The sequence below is a fragment of the Nerophis lumbriciformis genome, linkage group LG16, assembly GCF_033978685.3.
Source record: "Nerophis lumbriciformis linkage group LG16, RoL_Nlum_v2.1, whole genome shotgun sequence".
In the NCBI taxonomy this organism is placed as follows: Eukaryota; Metazoa; Chordata; class Actinopteri; order Syngnathiformes; family Syngnathidae; genus Nerophis; species Nerophis lumbriciformis.
In genome coordinates this window covers 6,258,336-6,276,539 of record NC_084563.2, presented here as the reverse complement: position 1 = coordinate 6,276,539, position 18,204 = coordinate 6,258,336, and the positions used below count along the sequence as shown (strand labels likewise).

The following is an 18,204-nucleotide window of genomic DNA, read 5'->3' as shown; positions in this document are numbered from 1 at the left end:
TCACTCACTCGCCCTCTCTCTCTCTGGCGGAAGCGGCAGGCTCAAACAACCCGGTATTACAAGAAAACGTGGAGTTTTTGTACCGCTGTTTTTTTTTTACATCCCTGACAGGAATTTATTAATGTTATTTAAAGAAAAAGAAAACACACACAGGCAGAGGGCACTTTTTAAGACGAGGCAAAAAAGGGCAGGGGCTCAAGCACCCATAGGGCCCTATGTGTGCACGTGCCTGCTGGCACATCTGTTTGATGATTCTAGCACACACGCTGCAAGTCTTCCACTGTATTTCCACTCAGAAGTTGACCAGGTTTGATTCTTCCTTACCTCCCAGTGGGACAGACAGTGCAGGACAGAAGAAGACACCCTCTACTGGACAGGAAGAAGAATTGTGAGACGGTCCAGATGTCCTCAGATCAGATGTCCCGCCTCCAGCAAGACAACGAAATTCTGATGGAGGAGTTGAAAGCCCAGAAGGTGATGACACAGGAAGCTGTGGTGTCAGACTGTGGTCCATCCCAGAGAAGCAGAACTTTGGAGGTGTGATGCAGACTTTGCTCTCGCAGGAGCTGGTGTGGCTTCTCCACAAAGCGTTGGAGGCGGCTCAGCTGGAAAAAGGAACGTGTGCTGACTTTGTGGCGGCCGAGGGTGAGCAAGAGCGATTGGAGCACCGCCGCCGCCAAACGGCCGACCTGCTGAGCCGCCTGGAAGAAGCCAAGATGGACGAGGCGACCAGGCGGAGCCTAGCTGAGCGAGACCTGCAGGTGTCCCAGCTGCAGGAGCAAATGAACATGCTGATTGAGAAGGACAACGCCAAACAGGAGGTGACTCCACAACTTCCTGTAACTTAGAGGCTCACACCTTTCCTGTCCTCATCCCTCATTTCCATTCAGGTTCCCAACAAGTCTCCATTTGCAATTCTTGTAAGGTTAATGTCAGGTTCAAACACTGATGACATCTATTAAACAAGACAAGAGGCAAAGAATTAAACAGAGACAGAATTCAATTTGGACTCAATATATTGAGGAGATTCGCCCGGACATTGTATCCTTCTACAATCTCCAGCACGCTCTGCCAAAAGATTGCACTCCTCCTTCTTTATTTGACTTTCTCCGGCCACCTGACCACCGCTTCCACTTCTAGAGGGAAGTGGGTCGTAAACAGCGTTGCCTTTGGTTACAAAATAGTTCAAAAGTAAAATAGTTCAAAAAGAGTTCCATAAAATAGTTCAAAAAGAGTTCGTCTGGAAATTGGGCAGATCCTGTCATCTCTCCGCTTTGAAGTCCTTGGGCCAGAACAACATCTTTCTGTTGATTACCATACATGAGAGACAACAGAAAACCCTTCATGTGGCTCTCCCCGTTACACAGTGGAGTTTCACGATCATTCTTCTTGGTAGGTTTCAAAGACAGCTTTTGTCTTCTTGCTTGGAACTCATTTCAACACAAAGTTTTTTGTGATAACTTACAAACAATTATTCTCACAGTTAATAACAGTGTATAGGCTATTTTCAACCTGTATTGAACTTTTTTTAACTTGAATATAAATAAAGTTAAAGGGGAACATTATCACCAGACCTATGTAAGCGTCAATATATACCTTGATGTTGCAGAAAAAAGACCATATATTTTTTTAACCGATTTCCGAACTCTAAATGGGTGAATTTTGGCGAATTAAACGCCTTTCTATTATTCTCTCTCGGAGCGATGACATCACAACGTGACGTCACATCGGGAAGCAATCCGCCATTTTCTCAAACACCGAGTCAAATCAGCTCTGTTATTTTCCGTTTTTTCGACTGTTTTCCGTACCTTGGAGACATCATGCCTCGTCGGTGTGTTGTCGGAGGGTGTAACAACACCAACAGGGACGGATTCAAGTTGCACCAGTGGCCCAAAGATGCGAAAGTGGCAAGAAATTGGACGTTTGTTCCGCACACTTTACCGACGAAAGCTATGCTACGACAGAGATGGCAAGAATGTGTGGATATCCTGCGACACTCAAAGCAGATGCATTTCCAACGATAAAGTCAAAGAAATCTGCCGCCAGACCCCCAGGAAAAGAGAGCGGATGAGGGTATGTCTACAGAATATATTAATTGATGAAAATTGGGCTGTCTGCACTCTCAAAGTGCATGTTGTTGCCAAATGTATTTCATATGCTGTAAACCTAGTTCATAGTTGTTAGTTTCCTTTAATGCCAAACAAACACATACCAATCATTGGTTAGAAGGCGATCGCCGAATTCGTCCTCGCTTTCTCCCGTGTCATTTTCGTCGGTTTCGCTTGCATACGGTTCAAACCGATATGGCTCAATAGCTTCAGTTTCGTCTTCAATTTGGTTTTCGCTACCTGCCTCCACACTACAACCATCCGTTTCAATACATGCGTAATCTGTTGAATCGCTTAAGCCGCTGAAATCCGAGTCTGAATCCGAGCTAATGTCGCTATAAACTTGATGTTCTATCCGCCATGTTTGTTTGTATCGGCATCACTGTGTGACGTCACAGGAAAATGGACGGGTTTATATAACGATGGTTAAAATCAGGCACTTTGAAGCTTTTTTTAGGGATATTGGGTAAAATTTTGAAAAAAACTTCGAAAAATAAAATAAGCCACTGGGAACTGATTTGTAATGGTTTTAACCCTTCTGAAATTGTGATAATGTTCCCAATGATTGTCACACACACTAGGATATAAGTAATTATAAGTACATTTCCACAGGAGTACACTTTCACAAAAGTCTTTAACACTCAGGGTGGGAATTTTTGGGCACCGATCGATCCAATTCCCTTCCGATTACTGGGGTGGTGATTCCATTCACAATCCATTTTTGATTCAACACCATTCTCACGTTGTATTATTTGGTATGATAATTATAACTAGAAAAGTTTGATATATCTATAAGACCTGATTCCCAACCCTAGTTGTGACTCGGCCTGGTCTGGTGTTGTCAGGTGATCCTCAAGCTCTCCAATCAAGTAGCCGCATGCACGTGCAACCCGCTACGCTCCGCAGACTCCATCAGACAGCTGCAGCAACACGTGGAGAACCTGAAGGTCTGCTGAACGTCAGTAAGGTGGAGTGGTCGGTGCTGAAGGTGTTTCTTCTTCAGGATGACATCGAGGCCTACAAGACTCAGAACAAGTTTCTAAACTCCGAGATATACCAGCTGACCAAATTGTGGCGGAAGAGCTCAGGGCAGGAGCGAAGTCTGCTGGTGAAGGTAGGTTGGCGCAGGAACGTCAGGCCCAATTTTGCCCAACAGCTCCTGTTCCTGTGCAGTGTGCCCACCTGGAGGCACGTGGCTGCCAGGCTGAGAGTCGCTACCTGGGAGGCCTGCAGAAGCTACAGGAGGACAGAAGTCTGGATCCGGACCAGCGGCAGATCATCCAAAAGATGATTGAGGACGCTCTGAAGGAGGAGACGAAGAATGTCCCACCCAACACAAACAGGTTCAAACATGTCTTTTTTTTTTGTTGGACCCCATTTTGTAGGGGTGTAATGGTACGTGTATTTCGGTACGGGGGTTTCGGTTCGGTTCGGAGGTGTACCGAACGAGTTTCCACACGAACATATTAAAGGGGAACATTATTACAATTTCAGAAGGGTTAAAACCATTAAAAATCAGTTCCCAGTGGCTTATTTTATTTTTCGAAGTTTTTTTCAAAATTTTACCCATCACGCAATATCCCTAAAAAAAGCTTCAAAGTGCCTGATTTTATCCATCCATCCATCCATCTTCCTCCGCTTATCCGAGGTCGGGTCGCGGGGGCAGCAGCTTAAGCAGGGAAGCCCAGACTTCCCTCTCCCCAGCCACTTCGTCCAGCTCTTCCTGTGGGACCCCGAGGCGTTCCCAGGCCAGCCGGGAGACATAGTCTTCCCAACGTGTCCTGGGTCTTCCCCGCGGCCTCCTACCGGTGGGACGTGCCCTAAACACCTCCCTAGGGAGGCGTTCGGGTGGCATCCTGACCAGATGCCCGAACCACCTCATCTGGCTCCTCTCGATGTGGAGGAGCAGTGGCTTTACTTTGAGCTCCTCCCGGATGGCAGAGCTTCTCACCCTATCTCTAAGGGAGAGCCCCGCCACCCGGCGGAGGAAACTCATTTCGGCCGCTTGTACCCGTGATCTTGTCCTTTCGGTCATAACCCAAAGCTCATGACCATAGGTGAGGATGGGAACGTAGATCGACCGGTAAATTGAGAGCTTTGCCTTCCGGCTCAGCTCCTTCTTCACCACAACGGATCGATACAGCGTCCGCATTACTGAAGACGCCGCACCGATCCGCCTGTCGATCTCACGATCCACTCTTCCCCCACTCGTGAACAAGACTCCGAGGTACTTGAACTCCTCCACTTGGGGCAAGATCTCCTCCCCAACCCGGAGATGGCACTCCACCCTTTTCCGGGCGAGAACCATGGACTCGGACTTGGAGGTGCTGATTCTCATCCCAGTCGCTTCACACTCAGCTGCGAACCGATCCAGTGAGAGCTGAAGATCCTGGCCAGATGAAGCCATCAGGACCACATCATCTGCAAAAAGCAGAGACCTAATCCTGCAGCCACCAAACCAGATCCCCTCAACGCCTTGACTGCGCCTAGAAATTCTGTCCATAAAAGTTATGAACAGAATGGGTGACAAAGGGCAGCCTTGGCGGAGTCCAACCCTCACTGGAAACGTGTCCGACTTACTACCGGCAATGCGGACCAAGCTCTGGCACTGATCATACAGGGAGCGGACTGCCACAATCAGACAGTCCGATACCCCGTACTCTCTGAGCACTCCCCACAGGACTTCCCGAGGGACACGGTCGAATGCCTTCTCCAAGTCCACAAAACACCTGCCTGATTTTAACCATCGTTATAAACACCCGTCCATTTTCCTGTGACGTCACACAGTGAAGCCAATACAAACAAACATGGCGGAAAGAACAGCAAGCTATAGCGACATTAGCTCGGATTCAGACTCGGATTTCAGCGGCTTAAGCGATTCAACAGATTACGCATGTATTGAAACGGATGGTTGTAGGTAGTGTAGAGGCAGGTAGCGGAAACGGAATTGAAGAAGAAACTGAAGCTATTGAGCCCTTTCGGTTTGAACCGTATGCAAGCGAAACCGACGAAAACGACACGACAGCCAGCGACACGGGAGAAAGCGAGGACGAATTCAGCGATCGCCTTCTAACCAACGATTGGTATGTGTTTGTTTGACATTAAAGGAAACTAACAACTATGAACTAGGTTTACAGCATATGAAATACATTTGGCAACAACATGCACTTTGAGAGTGCAGACAGCCCAGTTTTCATCAATTAATATATTCTGTAGACATACCCTCATCCGCTCTCTTTTCCTGAAAGCTGATCTGTCCAGTCCAGTTGGAAATGCATCTGCTTTGAGTGTCGCAGGATATCCACACATTCTTGCCATCTCTGTCGTAGCATAGCTTTCGTCGGTAAAGTGTGCGGAACAAACGTCCAATTTCTTGCCACTTTGGCATCTTTGGGCCACTGGTGCAACTTGAATCCGTCCCTGTTGGTGTTGTTACACCCTCCGACAACACACCGACGAGGCATGATGTCTCCAAGGTACGGAAAACAGTCGAAAAAACGGAAAATAACAGAGCTGATTTGACTCGGTGTTTGAGAAAATGGCGGATTGCTTCCCGATGTGACGTCACGTTGTGATGTCATCGCTCCGAGAGCGAATAATAGAAAGGCGTTTAATTCGCCAAAATTCACCCATTTAGAGTTCGGAAATCGGTTAAAAAAATATATGGTCTTTTTTCTGCAATATCAAGGTATATATTGACGCTTACATAGGTCTGGTGATAATGTTCCCCTTTAAGTAGCCGCCTCCGCTTCTTTCTGCCTCTGTTTCTGTCAGTACTCTTCACAGCACCCAGTATTGTCCCACCCACACAACCATCTGATTGGGTACAAACAGAGCGGTAACAGCCAATCAGCAGTGCGTATTCAGGTTGCATGTAGTCAGTGCTTAGCGTTTAGCAGGTAAGCATCAGGCAGCGGACTCTCCCCAAATTATAATAAACACCTCCCAGTCAACTACTAGTAACATCACTATGAGCCCGTTGTTGACCTTCTAGAAATATAAAAGGCAGCTCAGCTCGCTCGCAGTCCTGGCTTGAGGTGAAGGCTAATTCGCTTTTAGCGTAACGTTAGCTCATTTTGCGGTGTGTGTGTGTGTGTTACGGACAGCAAAGCCCTGTCTGTCTGTTATTTCACTTGACCTTTTTCTGTGTTGATTGAGCTGTGTTGAAGCAGCAAAAAAGGACTTTATGTTAAAAGAAGAGTTTCTGTCTCTGATAGTTGATATGATAATGTAAGTGCATCATTAAGCCTACATGAACTCCACGAATAGTCTCTCCTATTGCTATTGTACCATTTTTTCAGCTATAGTCATACTTGCCAACCTTGAGACCTCTGATTTCGGGAGGTGGGCGTGGTCGGGGTGGGAGGGGGCGTGGCTAAAAGGGGAGGAGTATATTTACAGCTAGAATTCACCAAGTCAAGTATTTTATATATATATATATATATATATATATATACATATATATATATAACAAATACTTGACATTCAGTGAATTCTAGCTATATATATATATATATATATATATATATATATATATATATATATATATATATATAACAAATACTTGACATTCAGTGAATTCTAGCTATATATATATATATATATTAATTGTATTTTATATATATATATATATATATATATATATATATATATATATATACATATAAAATAAATACTTGAATTTCAGTGTTCATTTATTTACACATATACACACACATAACACTCATCTACTCATTGTTGAGTTAAGGGTTGAATTGTCCATCCTTGTTCTATTCTCTGTCACTATTTTTCTAACCATGCTGAACACCCTCTCTGATGATGCATTGATGTGTGGCACACACAAAAGTGCTTTCATCAAATGCACTAGATGGCAGTATTGTCCTGTTTAAGAGTGTCACAACATTGCTGTTTACGGCAGACGAACTGCTTTACGGTATACAAAAAAGTGACTGCTGTTGTTTGTGTGTTGTTGCCACGCTGGGAGGACGTTAATGAAACTGCCTAACAATAAATTCACATAAGAAACCAAGAACTCGCCCTCCATCATTCTACAGTTATAATGTGATTGGGCAGGTATGCTGGTTATATTGTGGGTTAGCAGGTCCGCCTGAATTTCGGGAGATTTTCGGGAGAAAATTTGTCCCGGGAGGTTTTCGGGAGAGGCGCTGAATTTCGGGAGTCTCCCGGAAAATCCGGGAGGGTTGGCAAGTATGGCTATAGTTACATTAAAGGATAAAGCCATTGTTTACAAATGTGGTAAATAAATAACCAAAAAATTTATATTTTGTTGTTTTCTTACTGTACCGAAAATGAACCTAACCGTGACCTCTAAACCGAGGCACGTACCGAACCGAAATTTTTGTGTACCGTTACACCCCTACCATTTTGAGCTCCATTTTTACCCCCAGCAACCACGACAAATACGGCTTCAAAATCATTCCCGACTATGAAGTGGAAGACGTGAGACTTCTGGCTAAGATCCAGGCGCTGGAGATGCGCTCACAGAACCTGATGCACGAGGTTTGACTTGGCACTGACCTCCAGTCCGTCTCCAGACCTTCACGCCTTCTCTGTGGCAGGAAAGTCGAGAGCGCCCCCTGCTGAGTCGCTGGGCCCAGTATCTTGGCGGCAGGTTGGATGACGACCTGCGACCGTCACCGGAGCTCAAGGGTCTGCTACGTGCTGGTGTTCCTTTTGAGTACCGCCAGCGTATTTGGCGCAGGGTGGTCCGGGCCAGAACCAAGAGCATCAGAGAGCGTCACCCATGTCGGTACCAAGAGGTGAGTGGAGTCACCTGACCTGTCATGTTCATGTCAGCCGACTGACGTCTTGCTTGTACGTCTCCAGTTCTGTGACAAGAGTCGCGCTTGTCCTCATCCAGTCTCTAGACAGATCCAAATGGACCTTCATCGGACTCTGACCAACAACCAGAATTTCTCTTCGCCATCAAGCCCCGCCCACCAGCAGCTGCAGCGCATCCTGTTAGCTTTCTCCTGGCAGAACCCAAGCATTGGCTACTGCCAGGGACTCAACAGGTGTTACTGAATACCAGGTCCTGCAACTTTGTCAGAACCTGCCCTGATGTCAACCAATGTGTCCCAGGTTGGCGGCCATCGCTCTGCTCGTCCTCCAGAATGAAGAAGACGCCTTCTGGTGTCTGGTGTCTGTGGTGGACACCATCATGCCTCAGGACTACTACACCAAGAACCTGGTGGCCTCGCAGGTGCACAGCCTTTTTGGACAGCATTTCCTTGCACAGTCCAGAGGTTGAACACGGTTGGTAATCAACAGGCGGACCAGCACGTGTTTAAAGACATCCTGCTGGAGAAACTTCCTCGGCTGGCGGCGCACTTTAAGCTTCACGGAATCGACGTGTCTCTCGTTACCTTCAACTGGTTCCTGGTGGTTTTCGTGGAGAGTCTTCCCAGTGACATCCTGCTGCCTCTGTGGGATGCCTTCTTGTATGAGGGCACCAAGGTCCCCGCTCGCACACACACACACACACACACACACACACACACTGAGACCAGGTACTTGTGTTTCAGGTGATCTTCAGGTACGCTCTTGCTCTCTTCAAGTACAAAGAGGATGACATCCTGAAGATTGACGACAGCACGGACATCTACCAATACCTCCGCTTCTTCACCACGACTGTCTCTGACGGCAGGTGAGCGCCGTCACACCTGATGTTAGCAGCGTGTGCTAGCATTGCCACACATTTTGATTACGCTCTGCTCGGATCTGCGGCATGGTTACTATGGTTACTATGGTAACGGAGAAAAAGAGAATACAATGATCTGCAAATCCCTTTCAACTTACAGGTAAAAGCCAGTAAATTAGAATATTTTGAAAAACTTGATTTATTTCAGTAATTGCATTCAAAATGTGTAACTTGTACATTATATTTATTCATTGCACACAGACTGATGCATTCAAATGTTTATTTCATTTAATTTTGATGATTTGAAGTGGCAACAAATGAAAATCCAAAATTCCGTGTGTCACAAAATTAGAATATTACTTAAGGCTAATACAAAAAAGGGATTTTTAGAAATGTTGGCCAACTGAAAAGTATGAAAATGAAAAATATGAGCATGTTGACCCTGGATCTCAGGAAACAGAGTGGACCGACACCAGCTGGACTGCTGCTGAGTGGTCCAAAGTCATGTTTTCTGACGAAAGCGAATTTTGCATTTCCTTTGGAAATCGAGGTCCCAGAGTCTGGAGGAAGACAGGAGAGGCACAGGATCCACGTTGCCTGAAGTCTAGTGTAAAGTTTCCACCATCAGTGATGGTTTGGGGTGCCATGTCATCTGCTGGTGTCGGTCCACTCTGTTTCCTGAGATCCAGGGTCAACGCAGCCGTCTACCAGCAAGTTTTAGAGCACTTCATGCTTCTTGCTGCTGACCTGCTCTATGGAGATGGAGATTTCAAGTTCCAACAGGACTTGGCGCCTGCACACAGCGCAAAATCTACCCGTGCCTGGTTTACGGACCATGGTATTTCTGTTCTAAATTGGCCCGCCAACTCCCCTGACCTTAGCCCCATAGAAAATCTGTGGGGTATTGTGAAAAGGAAGATGCAGAATGCCAGACCCAAAAACGCAGAAGAGTTGAAGGCCACTATCAGAGCAACCTGGGCTCTCATAACACCTGAGCAGTGCCAGAAACTCATCGACTCCATGCCACGCCGCATTAACGCAGTAATTGAGGCAAAAGGAGCTCCAACCAAGTATTGAGTATTGTACATGCTCATATTTTTCATTTTCATACTTTTCAGTTGGCCAACATTTCTAAAAATCCCTTTTTTGTATTAGCCTTAAGTAATATTCTAATTTTGTGACACACGGCATTTTGGATTTTCATTTGTTACCACTTCAAATCATCAAAATTAAATGAAATAAACATTTGAATGCATCAGTCTGTGTGCAATGAATAAATATAATGTACAAGTTACACCTTTTGAATGCAATTACTGAAATAAATCAAGTTTTTCAAAATATTCTAATTTACTGGCTTTTACCTGTATATTCAATTGAATAGACTGCAAAGACAAGATATTTCATGTTCACACTGAGGCACTTTGTTATTTTTTGCAAATATAAGTTCATGTTGAATTTGATGCCTGCACCATGTTTCAAAAAAGCTGGCACAAGTGGCAAAAAAGAGTGAGAAAGTTGAGGAATGCTCATCAAAGACTTATTTGGAACATCCCACGGGTGAACAGGCTAATTGGGAACAGGTGGGTGCCATGATTGGGTATAAAAGCAGCTTCCATGAAATCATTCACAAACAAGGATGGGGCGAGGGTCACCACTTTGTCAACAAATGCCTGAACAAATTGTTTAAGGACAACATTTCTCAAGCAGCTCCTGCAAGGAATGTAGGGATTTCACCATCTACTGTCAAAACTTGGTCCTGGGGTTTAGTTTTTCTCGAAGGCAACAGAAAGTTGGCTCGGGCGAGATGGGAATTTAAGTACATTTTTATTTAAAGACGATAACTACAAAAAAAAAAAAAAAGAAGTAAACAAAAGGCGCGCACAATGGCGGAGAACAAACTATGAAACCAAAAAGACTATAAACATGGAACAAAAACTTACTTGGCTTGGACAAAAATAGTAGCATGAAGGATGGACATGGAAAGAAGTGTCAGGAATGGACAGAGCATAAATGTGAGGATGTCACCAGAAAGACAAACTGAAAAACACTGAACTTAAATACTACAGACATGATTAACGAAAACAGGTGCGTGACTCAAAACGTGAAACAGGTGCGTGACGTGACAGGTGAAAACTAATGGGTTGCTATGGTGACAATCAAGAGTGCACAATGAGTCCAAACGTGGAACAGGTGAAACTAATGGGGTAATCATGGAAACAAGACAAGGGAGTGAAAAGACAGAAACTAAAGAGTCCTATAACTAAACAAAACATGACTTAAAACAAAACATGATTACACAGACATGACATCTACGCTCTGTAATATCATCAAAAGGTTCAGAGAATCTGGAGAAATCACTCCACGTAAGCGGCAAGGCCGAAAACCAACATTGAATGCCCGTGACCTTGGATCCCTCAGGCGGTACTGCATGAAAAAGCCACATCACTGTGTAAAGGACATCGCCACGTGGGCTCAGGAACACTTCAGAAAACCACTGCCAGTAACTATAGTTGGTCGCTACATCTGTAAGTGCAAGTTAAAACTCTACTATGCAAAGCCAAAGCCATTTATCAACAACACCCAGAAACACTTCGCTGGGCCCGAGCTCATCTAAGATGGACTGATGCAAAGTGGAAAAGTGTTCTGTGGTCTGACGAGTCCACATTTCAAATTGTTTTTGGAAACAAAGAGGAAAATAACCTTCCGGACTGTTCTAGGGTCAAAGTGTAAAAAGCAGCATGTGTGATGGTATGGGGGTGTATTAGCGGCCAAGGCATGGGTAACTTACACATCTGTGAAGGCACCATTAATGCTGAAAGGTACACACAGCTTTTGGAGCAACATATGTTGCCATCCAAGCAACGTTATCATGGACGCCCCTGCTTATTCCAGCACGACAATGCCAAGCCGAGTGATACAACAACGTGGCGTCATAGTAAAAGAGAGCGGGTAGCTATAAAGATTTGTGATATGTAGTCAGGACATACTGTACAACCAAATGACCACATTAGCCTTGTTAGAGAAGAGCATTGAATATCATGCAAACACAATAATCTAAATAGAAATACGCACAAAGGGAGAAAAGCAAGATTTGGGGCAAAGTTATTACAAAAGTTATAACAGCTGAATTTTTGTTTCATCTGACCACAGAACTTTCCTCCAGAAGGTCTTATCTTTGTCCATGTGATGTCAGATGAAACACAAATGGAACTGTTTGGCCTCAATAGACAAACAATATGTTTGGAGGAGAAAAAGGTGAGGCCTTTAATCCCAGGAGCACCATGCCTACCGTCAAGCATGGTGGTGGTAGTATTATGCTCTGGGCCTGTTTTGCTGCCAATGGAGAGTAAATGGGACAATGTAAAAGGAGGATTACCTCCAAATTCTTCAGGACAAGCTAAAATCATCAGCCCGGAAATTGGGTCTTGGGCGCAGTTGGGTGGTCCAACAGGACAATGACCCCAAACACACCTCAAAAGTGGGAAAGGAATGGCTAAATCAGGCTAGAATGAAGGTTTTAGAATGGCCTTCCCAAAGTCCTGACTTAAACGTGTGGACAATGCTGAAGGAACAAGTCCATGTCAGAAAAGCAACACATTTAGCTGAACTGCACCAATTTTGTCAAGAATGGCCTTCCCAAAGTCATGTCTTAAACGTGTGGACAATGCTGAAGAAACAAGTCCATGTCAGAAAAGCAACACATTTAGCTGAACTGCACCAATTTTGTGGTCAAAAATTCAAGCAGAAGCTTGTGGATGGCTACCAAAAGCGCCTTATTGCGGTGAAACTTGCCAAGAGACATGTAAGCAAATATGAACATTGCTGTATGTATACTTTTGACCCAGCACATTTGCTCACATTTTCAGTAGACCCGTAATAAATTCATAAAACACTCCTCTGCTCCGGACAGGCTAACCTCCTCCAACCTCCGAGTACAAAGCTACGGACAATGGGAGACCGGGCTTTCTGCTCCGCCGTCTGTGGAACGCTCTCCCTGACCACCTGAGGGTACCACAGACTGTGGATGCTTTTAAAAAAAGGCTTAAAAACCCTTCTTTTTTTTTTTAAAAAAAAGCCTTTTTTTTTAGATATATGCATACTAGTTTTAGCTATTTGGCTGTTCTAGTTTTTTTTTTATTATCTTTTTATTTTAATTTATTTAATACACTGTAGCACTTTGAGGTTGTTTACTCAATGTAAAGTGCTTTTTACAAATAAAATCTATTGTTATTATTATTATTATAAAAGAAGCAAACTTCATGAATGTTTTTTGTGACCAACAAGTATGCGCTCCAATCACAAAAAAAATAAGAGTTGTAGAAATGATTGGAAACTCAAGACAGCCATGACATTATGTTCTTTACAAGTGTATGTACTAGAGATGCGCGGATAGGCAATTATTTCATCCGCAACCGCATCAGAAAGTCGTCAACCATCCGCCATCCACCCGTTTTAACATTTGATCAGAACCGCACCCGCCCGCACCCGCCCATTGTTATATATCTAATATAGACGATGCAAGGCATTAGTGAGGTTATAAAGCTTTTGCCTGTTAAAGAAAGGAGACTGATCCAATGCAGCACAGACATTCGCGTGCCACGCTGTCACGACCCAGACGCACACCAGTGCGCAATCATATGGGTGCCGCGCTGAGCGCACCTCCAAGCGCGTCTCGCTGCCGGCGACGGCCGGGTATGGGCCCGACGCTCCAGCGCCATCCATTTTCAGGGCTAGTTGATTCGGCAGGTGGGTTGTTACACACTCCTTAGCGGGTTCCGACTTCCATGGCCACCGTCCTGCTGTCTATATCAACCAGGGTGAGCCCCACCCCTTTCGTGAGCGCACTGCGCGCGGAGTGACCCCTGTTACGCGCCCCCGGCAACAGGGGTGGCGGGCAGGTAAGCTGCACGGGCGGAGCGCGCGGAGTGACCCCTGTTACGAGCCCCCGGCCACGAGGGTGGCGGGCAGGTAAGCTGCTTACCTGCTGCGCGTGACGCCGGCCGCGGCGAAGGCGGACGAGGCGGGGTGTCGGTGCGGTGGGCGCGGTGGTGACCCTGGACGTGCGTCGGGCCCTTCTCGCGGATCGCCTCAGCTACGGCTCCCGGTGGGGCCCTCTCGGGGGAAGGGGCCTCGGTCCCGGACCCCGGCGAGGCGTCCCTTCTCCGCTCCGTAAAAGTGTCCATCTCTTTTTTTTTTTCTTCTTCTGTTGTGGCATATGCAGCAGGTGCCTGCTCGTTTTTCGTATGTGGGTAACAACATTTAACTATGTATATATATTTCCCAATTGGTTTAACTGCCACCTGCCTGAATCTATTTAAAATCTAATTTTTTTTTATTTCAACCGCCCGACCCGCGGATAAAATCTAATTTTTTTTAATTTCATCCGCCCGATCCGCGGATAATCCGCGGACTCCGCGGTTGTGCCCGCAAACCGCGCATCTCTAGTATGTACACTTTTAACCACGACTATATTGTGGCGCTAATTCGTTAAAGGGGAACATTATCACAATTTCAGAAGGGTTAAAACCAGTAAAAATCAGTTCCCAGTGGCTTATTTTATTTTTCGAAGTTTTTTTCAAAATTTTACCCATCACGCAATATCCCTAAAAAAAGCTTCAAAGTGCCTGATTTTAACCATCGTTATATACACCCGTCCATTTTCCTGTGACGTCACACAGTGATGCCAATACAAACAAACAGCAAGGTATAGCGACATTAGCTCGGATTTAGACTCGGATTTCAGCGGCTTAACACTGTCTGATAAGATAATTACTAACAACTATGAATGAGGTTTACAGCATATGAAATACATTTGGCAACAACATGCACTTTGAGAGTGCAGACAGCCCATTTCAGGCGCGCTAAGAACATATATTTTTCCACGATTTCAGCACTCAGGTTAACCATACCTAAATAGACACAAAATACTGCATTACACAAGACTACCCGAATGTACTCGAATGATTGAAAAAAATAAATGTTTTTAAGCTAAATTATTGGTAAACACAGTTTATGTATAATAATTTACGTAAAACCGCGAGTCATGAATAAAGTTTTCATAAATTAATATATTCTGTAGACATACCCTCATCCGCTCTCTTTTCCTGAAAGCTGATCTGTCCAGTTTTGGAGTTGATGTCAGCAGGCCAGGGAAGCTAGGGTCGATATTCTTCTCTTGATCATCTTCGGTGGCATAAGGCACGGTGTGAGCCAAGACATCCAGGGGGGTTTAGCTCGCTCGTCTGCGGGAACTAGAGATGCGCGGTTTGCGGGCACAACCGCGGAGTCCGCGGATTATCCGCGGATCGGGCGGATGAAATTAAAAAAAATTAGATTTTAAATAGATTCAGGCGGGTGGCAGTTAAACCAATTGGGAAATATATATACATAGTTAAATGTTGTTACCCACATACGAAAAACGAGCAGGCACCTGCAGCATATGCAACAACAGAAGAAAAAAAAAAAAAGAGATGGACACTTTTACTGAGCGGAGAAGGGACGCCTCGCCGGGGTCCGGGACCGAGGCCCCTTCCCCCGAGAGGGCCCCACCGGGAGCCGTAGCTGAGGCGATCCGCGAGAAGGGCCCGACGCACGTCCAGGGTCACCACCGCGCCCACCGCACCGACACCCCGCCTCGTCCGCCTTCGCCGCGGCCGGCGTCATGCGCAGCAGGTAAGCAGCTTACCTGCCCGCCACCCCCGTGGCCGGGGGCTCGTAACAGGGGTCACTCCGCGCGCTCCGCCCGCGCAGCTTACCTGCCCGCCACCCCTGTTGCCGGGGGCGCGTAACAGGGGTCACTCCGCGCGCAGTGCGCTCACGAAAGGGATGGGGCTCACCCTGGTTGATATAGACAGCAGGACGGTGGCCATGGAAGTCGGAACCCGCTAAGGAGTGTGTAACAACCCACCTGCCGAATCAACTAGCCCTGAAAATGGATGGCGCTGGAGCGTCGGGCCCATACCCGGCCGTCGCCGGCAGCGAGACGCGCTTGGAGGTGCGCTCAGCGCGGCTCCCATATGATTGCGCACTGGTGTGCGTCTGGGTCGTGACAGCGTGGCACGCGAATGTCTGTGCTGCATTGGATCAGTCTCCTTTCTTTAACAGGCAAAAGCTTTATAACCTCACTAATGCCTTGCATCGTCTATATTAGATATATAACAACGGGCGGGTGCGGGCGGGTGCGGTTCTGATCAAATGTTACATCGGGTGGATGGCGGATGGTTGACGACTTTCTGATGCGGTTGCGGATTAAATAATTGCCTATCCGCGCATCTCTAGCGGGAACAAACTGCCGCCATTTCTTGCCGTGCTACCGAGGTCCTTTGTCCCTGAATTGCTCACACACTCCGGCAGATTCAATGGGGGTCTGGCGGCAGATTTCTTTGACTTTATCGTTGGAAATGCATCTGCTCTGAGTGTCGCAGGATATCCACACATTCTTGCCATCTCTGTCGTAGCATAGCTTTCGTCGGTAAAGTGTGCGGAACAAACGACTGACCATTTCGTCGGCTTTCCCCACACCCTCGTATTTTGAACAAATTTCGTCCAATTTCTTGCCACTTTCGCATCTTTGGGCCACTGGTGCAACTTGAATCCGTCCCTGTTCGTGTTGTTACACCCTCCGACAACACACCGACGAAAGTGAGAAAATGGCGGATTCGTCATCGCTCCGAGAGCCAATAATAGAAAAGCGTTTAATTCGCCAAAATTCACCCATTAAGAGTTCGGAAATCGGTTTTAAAAAAAAAAGGTCTTTTTTCTGCAACATCAAGGTATATATTGACGCTTACATAGGTCTGGTGATAATGTTCCCCTTTAAGAGATTTAAAAACAAACAACACTATTTTAAAATGAATGGTAAAATGAACTGGGAGCAGTGAAGGGATGCTAAAATGTTTTTTTAGTGCCACTTAAAATGTGAGCAGTCGCATTTAGGACTAAGTGCAAAAGGGCGATTGAGGCCTGCTTCATTCCAACGTAGAGGAAGTTGCAGTCGTCCAAACCTGATGAAATAAAAGCGCAAAGTCATTAAAAGATCAAACTGATTTCATTTTTGCTAAAAGTCTTAGATATAACAACTAGATTGTACAAAGGAGTTAACCCGCTGCTCCAATTTAAAATCATTGTTGAACTGAAAACCAAGATTTGTGACAGTGGGTTTAGATAAGGCATCAGGGGTCCAGGTCACTGGGGGGAGCATTCTGTTTGGCTTCTGAGTCAAATCAAATGATTTTTGTCTTGTTCTCATTTAAGTTTAGAAAGTTTACATGCTTTTATGTCCTCAAAGTGATTTTAAACATGTGTCACTTTTCTTTTTTAAAGGCACATAGATTTGATATATTATGTTTGTTAAACATGTGTTGAATGGGCAGGATGTAGACTGAAAAGAGGATTGAGCCCTGAGGGACACCACAGGACAAGAGAAACATCAGTTTCAGCCCCTCTGTGTCGGTCCTTGCAGGAAGTTGATGGCCATCGCCTTCGGAGACATGAACCCCTTCCCCGGCCGCCTGCTGAGGAACCGGCGAGCGTCCCACTTGGAGCGTCTGCTGGCAGAGCTGCAGGAGCTGGAGGAGCAGCAGAGGAGCTTCCAGGCGCTCAGCACCAAGCGGAAAGACCAAGAACTGGACAACACGGCCAGCGAGGACGATGAGGAGCTAAGTTAAGTCTCAGCTGGGTTCTAAGTGCTGATCTTCTACACTTCTCAGTACACTTCACCTCCACCTTCCTAAGTGTTTCACTACACTTCACCTCCACCTTCCTAAGTGTTTCACTACACTTCACCTCCACCTTCCTAAGTGTTTCACTACACTTCACCTCCACCTTCCTAAGTGTTTCACTCCACTTCACCTCCACCTTCCTAAGTGTTTGAAGAGTGCACAACATGGTGGACGTCTTGTTTCAACCAACTTAAACTTTCATTTGACAGTAAAAACTTCTTTTACCATGAATTGATTAACGTGGACCCCGACTTAAACAAGTTGTAAAACTAATTGGGGTGTTACCATTTAGTGGTCAATTGTACTGTACTGTGCAATCTACTAATAAAAGTCTCAATCAAACTCTCTCCTTCCACTACATATCCTGGATGGCCACTTATGACATGGATGCACTGTGAACACAACCACTCATGCTCCTCCATGTGTCATGTTACATGTGTCATGTTACGTGTTACATGTGTGTTACATGTGTGTTACATGCATGCTACATGCATGTTGCATGTGTCATGTTACGTGTTACATGTGTCATGTGTGTTACATGTGTGTTACATGCATGCTACATGCATGTTACATGTGCCATGTTACGTGTTACATGTGTCATGTGTGTTACATGCATGCTACATGTGTGTTACATGCATGCTACATGGATGTTACATGTGGCATGTTACATGTGTGCGTTACATGTGCCATGTTATGTGTCTTACATGTATCATGT

At 45.6% G+C, this 18,204-nt stretch overlaps 1 protein-coding gene across 3 annotated transcripts in view; it reads left to right on the top strand.

The window, feature by feature from the left end:
- Window positions 1-17,818, top strand: part of tbc1d2 (TBC1 domain family, member 2) — a 50,068-nt gene extending 32,250 nt beyond the window's left edge. For all 3 annotated transcript variants that reach the window (XM_061976551.1, XM_061976549.1, XM_061976550.1), the window contains 12 exons: window positions 332-474; window positions 564-821; window positions 2,954-3,055; window positions 3,112-3,222; window positions 3,282-3,451; window positions 7,517-7,628; window positions 7,688-7,888; window positions 7,956-8,143; window positions 8,211-8,331; window positions 8,400-8,585; window positions 8,654-8,775; window positions 17,231-17,818. In XM_061976551.1, coding sequence (XP_061832535.1) covers window positions 332-474; window positions 564-821; window positions 2,954-3,055; window positions 3,112-3,222; window positions 3,282-3,451; window positions 7,517-7,628; window positions 7,688-7,888; window positions 7,956-8,143; window positions 8,211-8,331; window positions 8,400-8,585; window positions 8,654-8,775; window positions 17,231-17,435 — 1,919 coding nt within the window. In that variant the 3' untranslated portion in view covers window positions 17,436-17,818. The remainder of the gene's footprint in view (window positions 1-331; window positions 475-563; window positions 822-2,953; window positions 3,056-3,111; window positions 3,223-3,281; window positions 3,452-7,516; window positions 7,629-7,687; window positions 7,889-7,955; window positions 8,144-8,210; window positions 8,332-8,399; window positions 8,586-8,653; window positions 8,776-17,230) is intronic.
- Window positions 17,819-18,204: the final 386 nt, after the last annotated feature.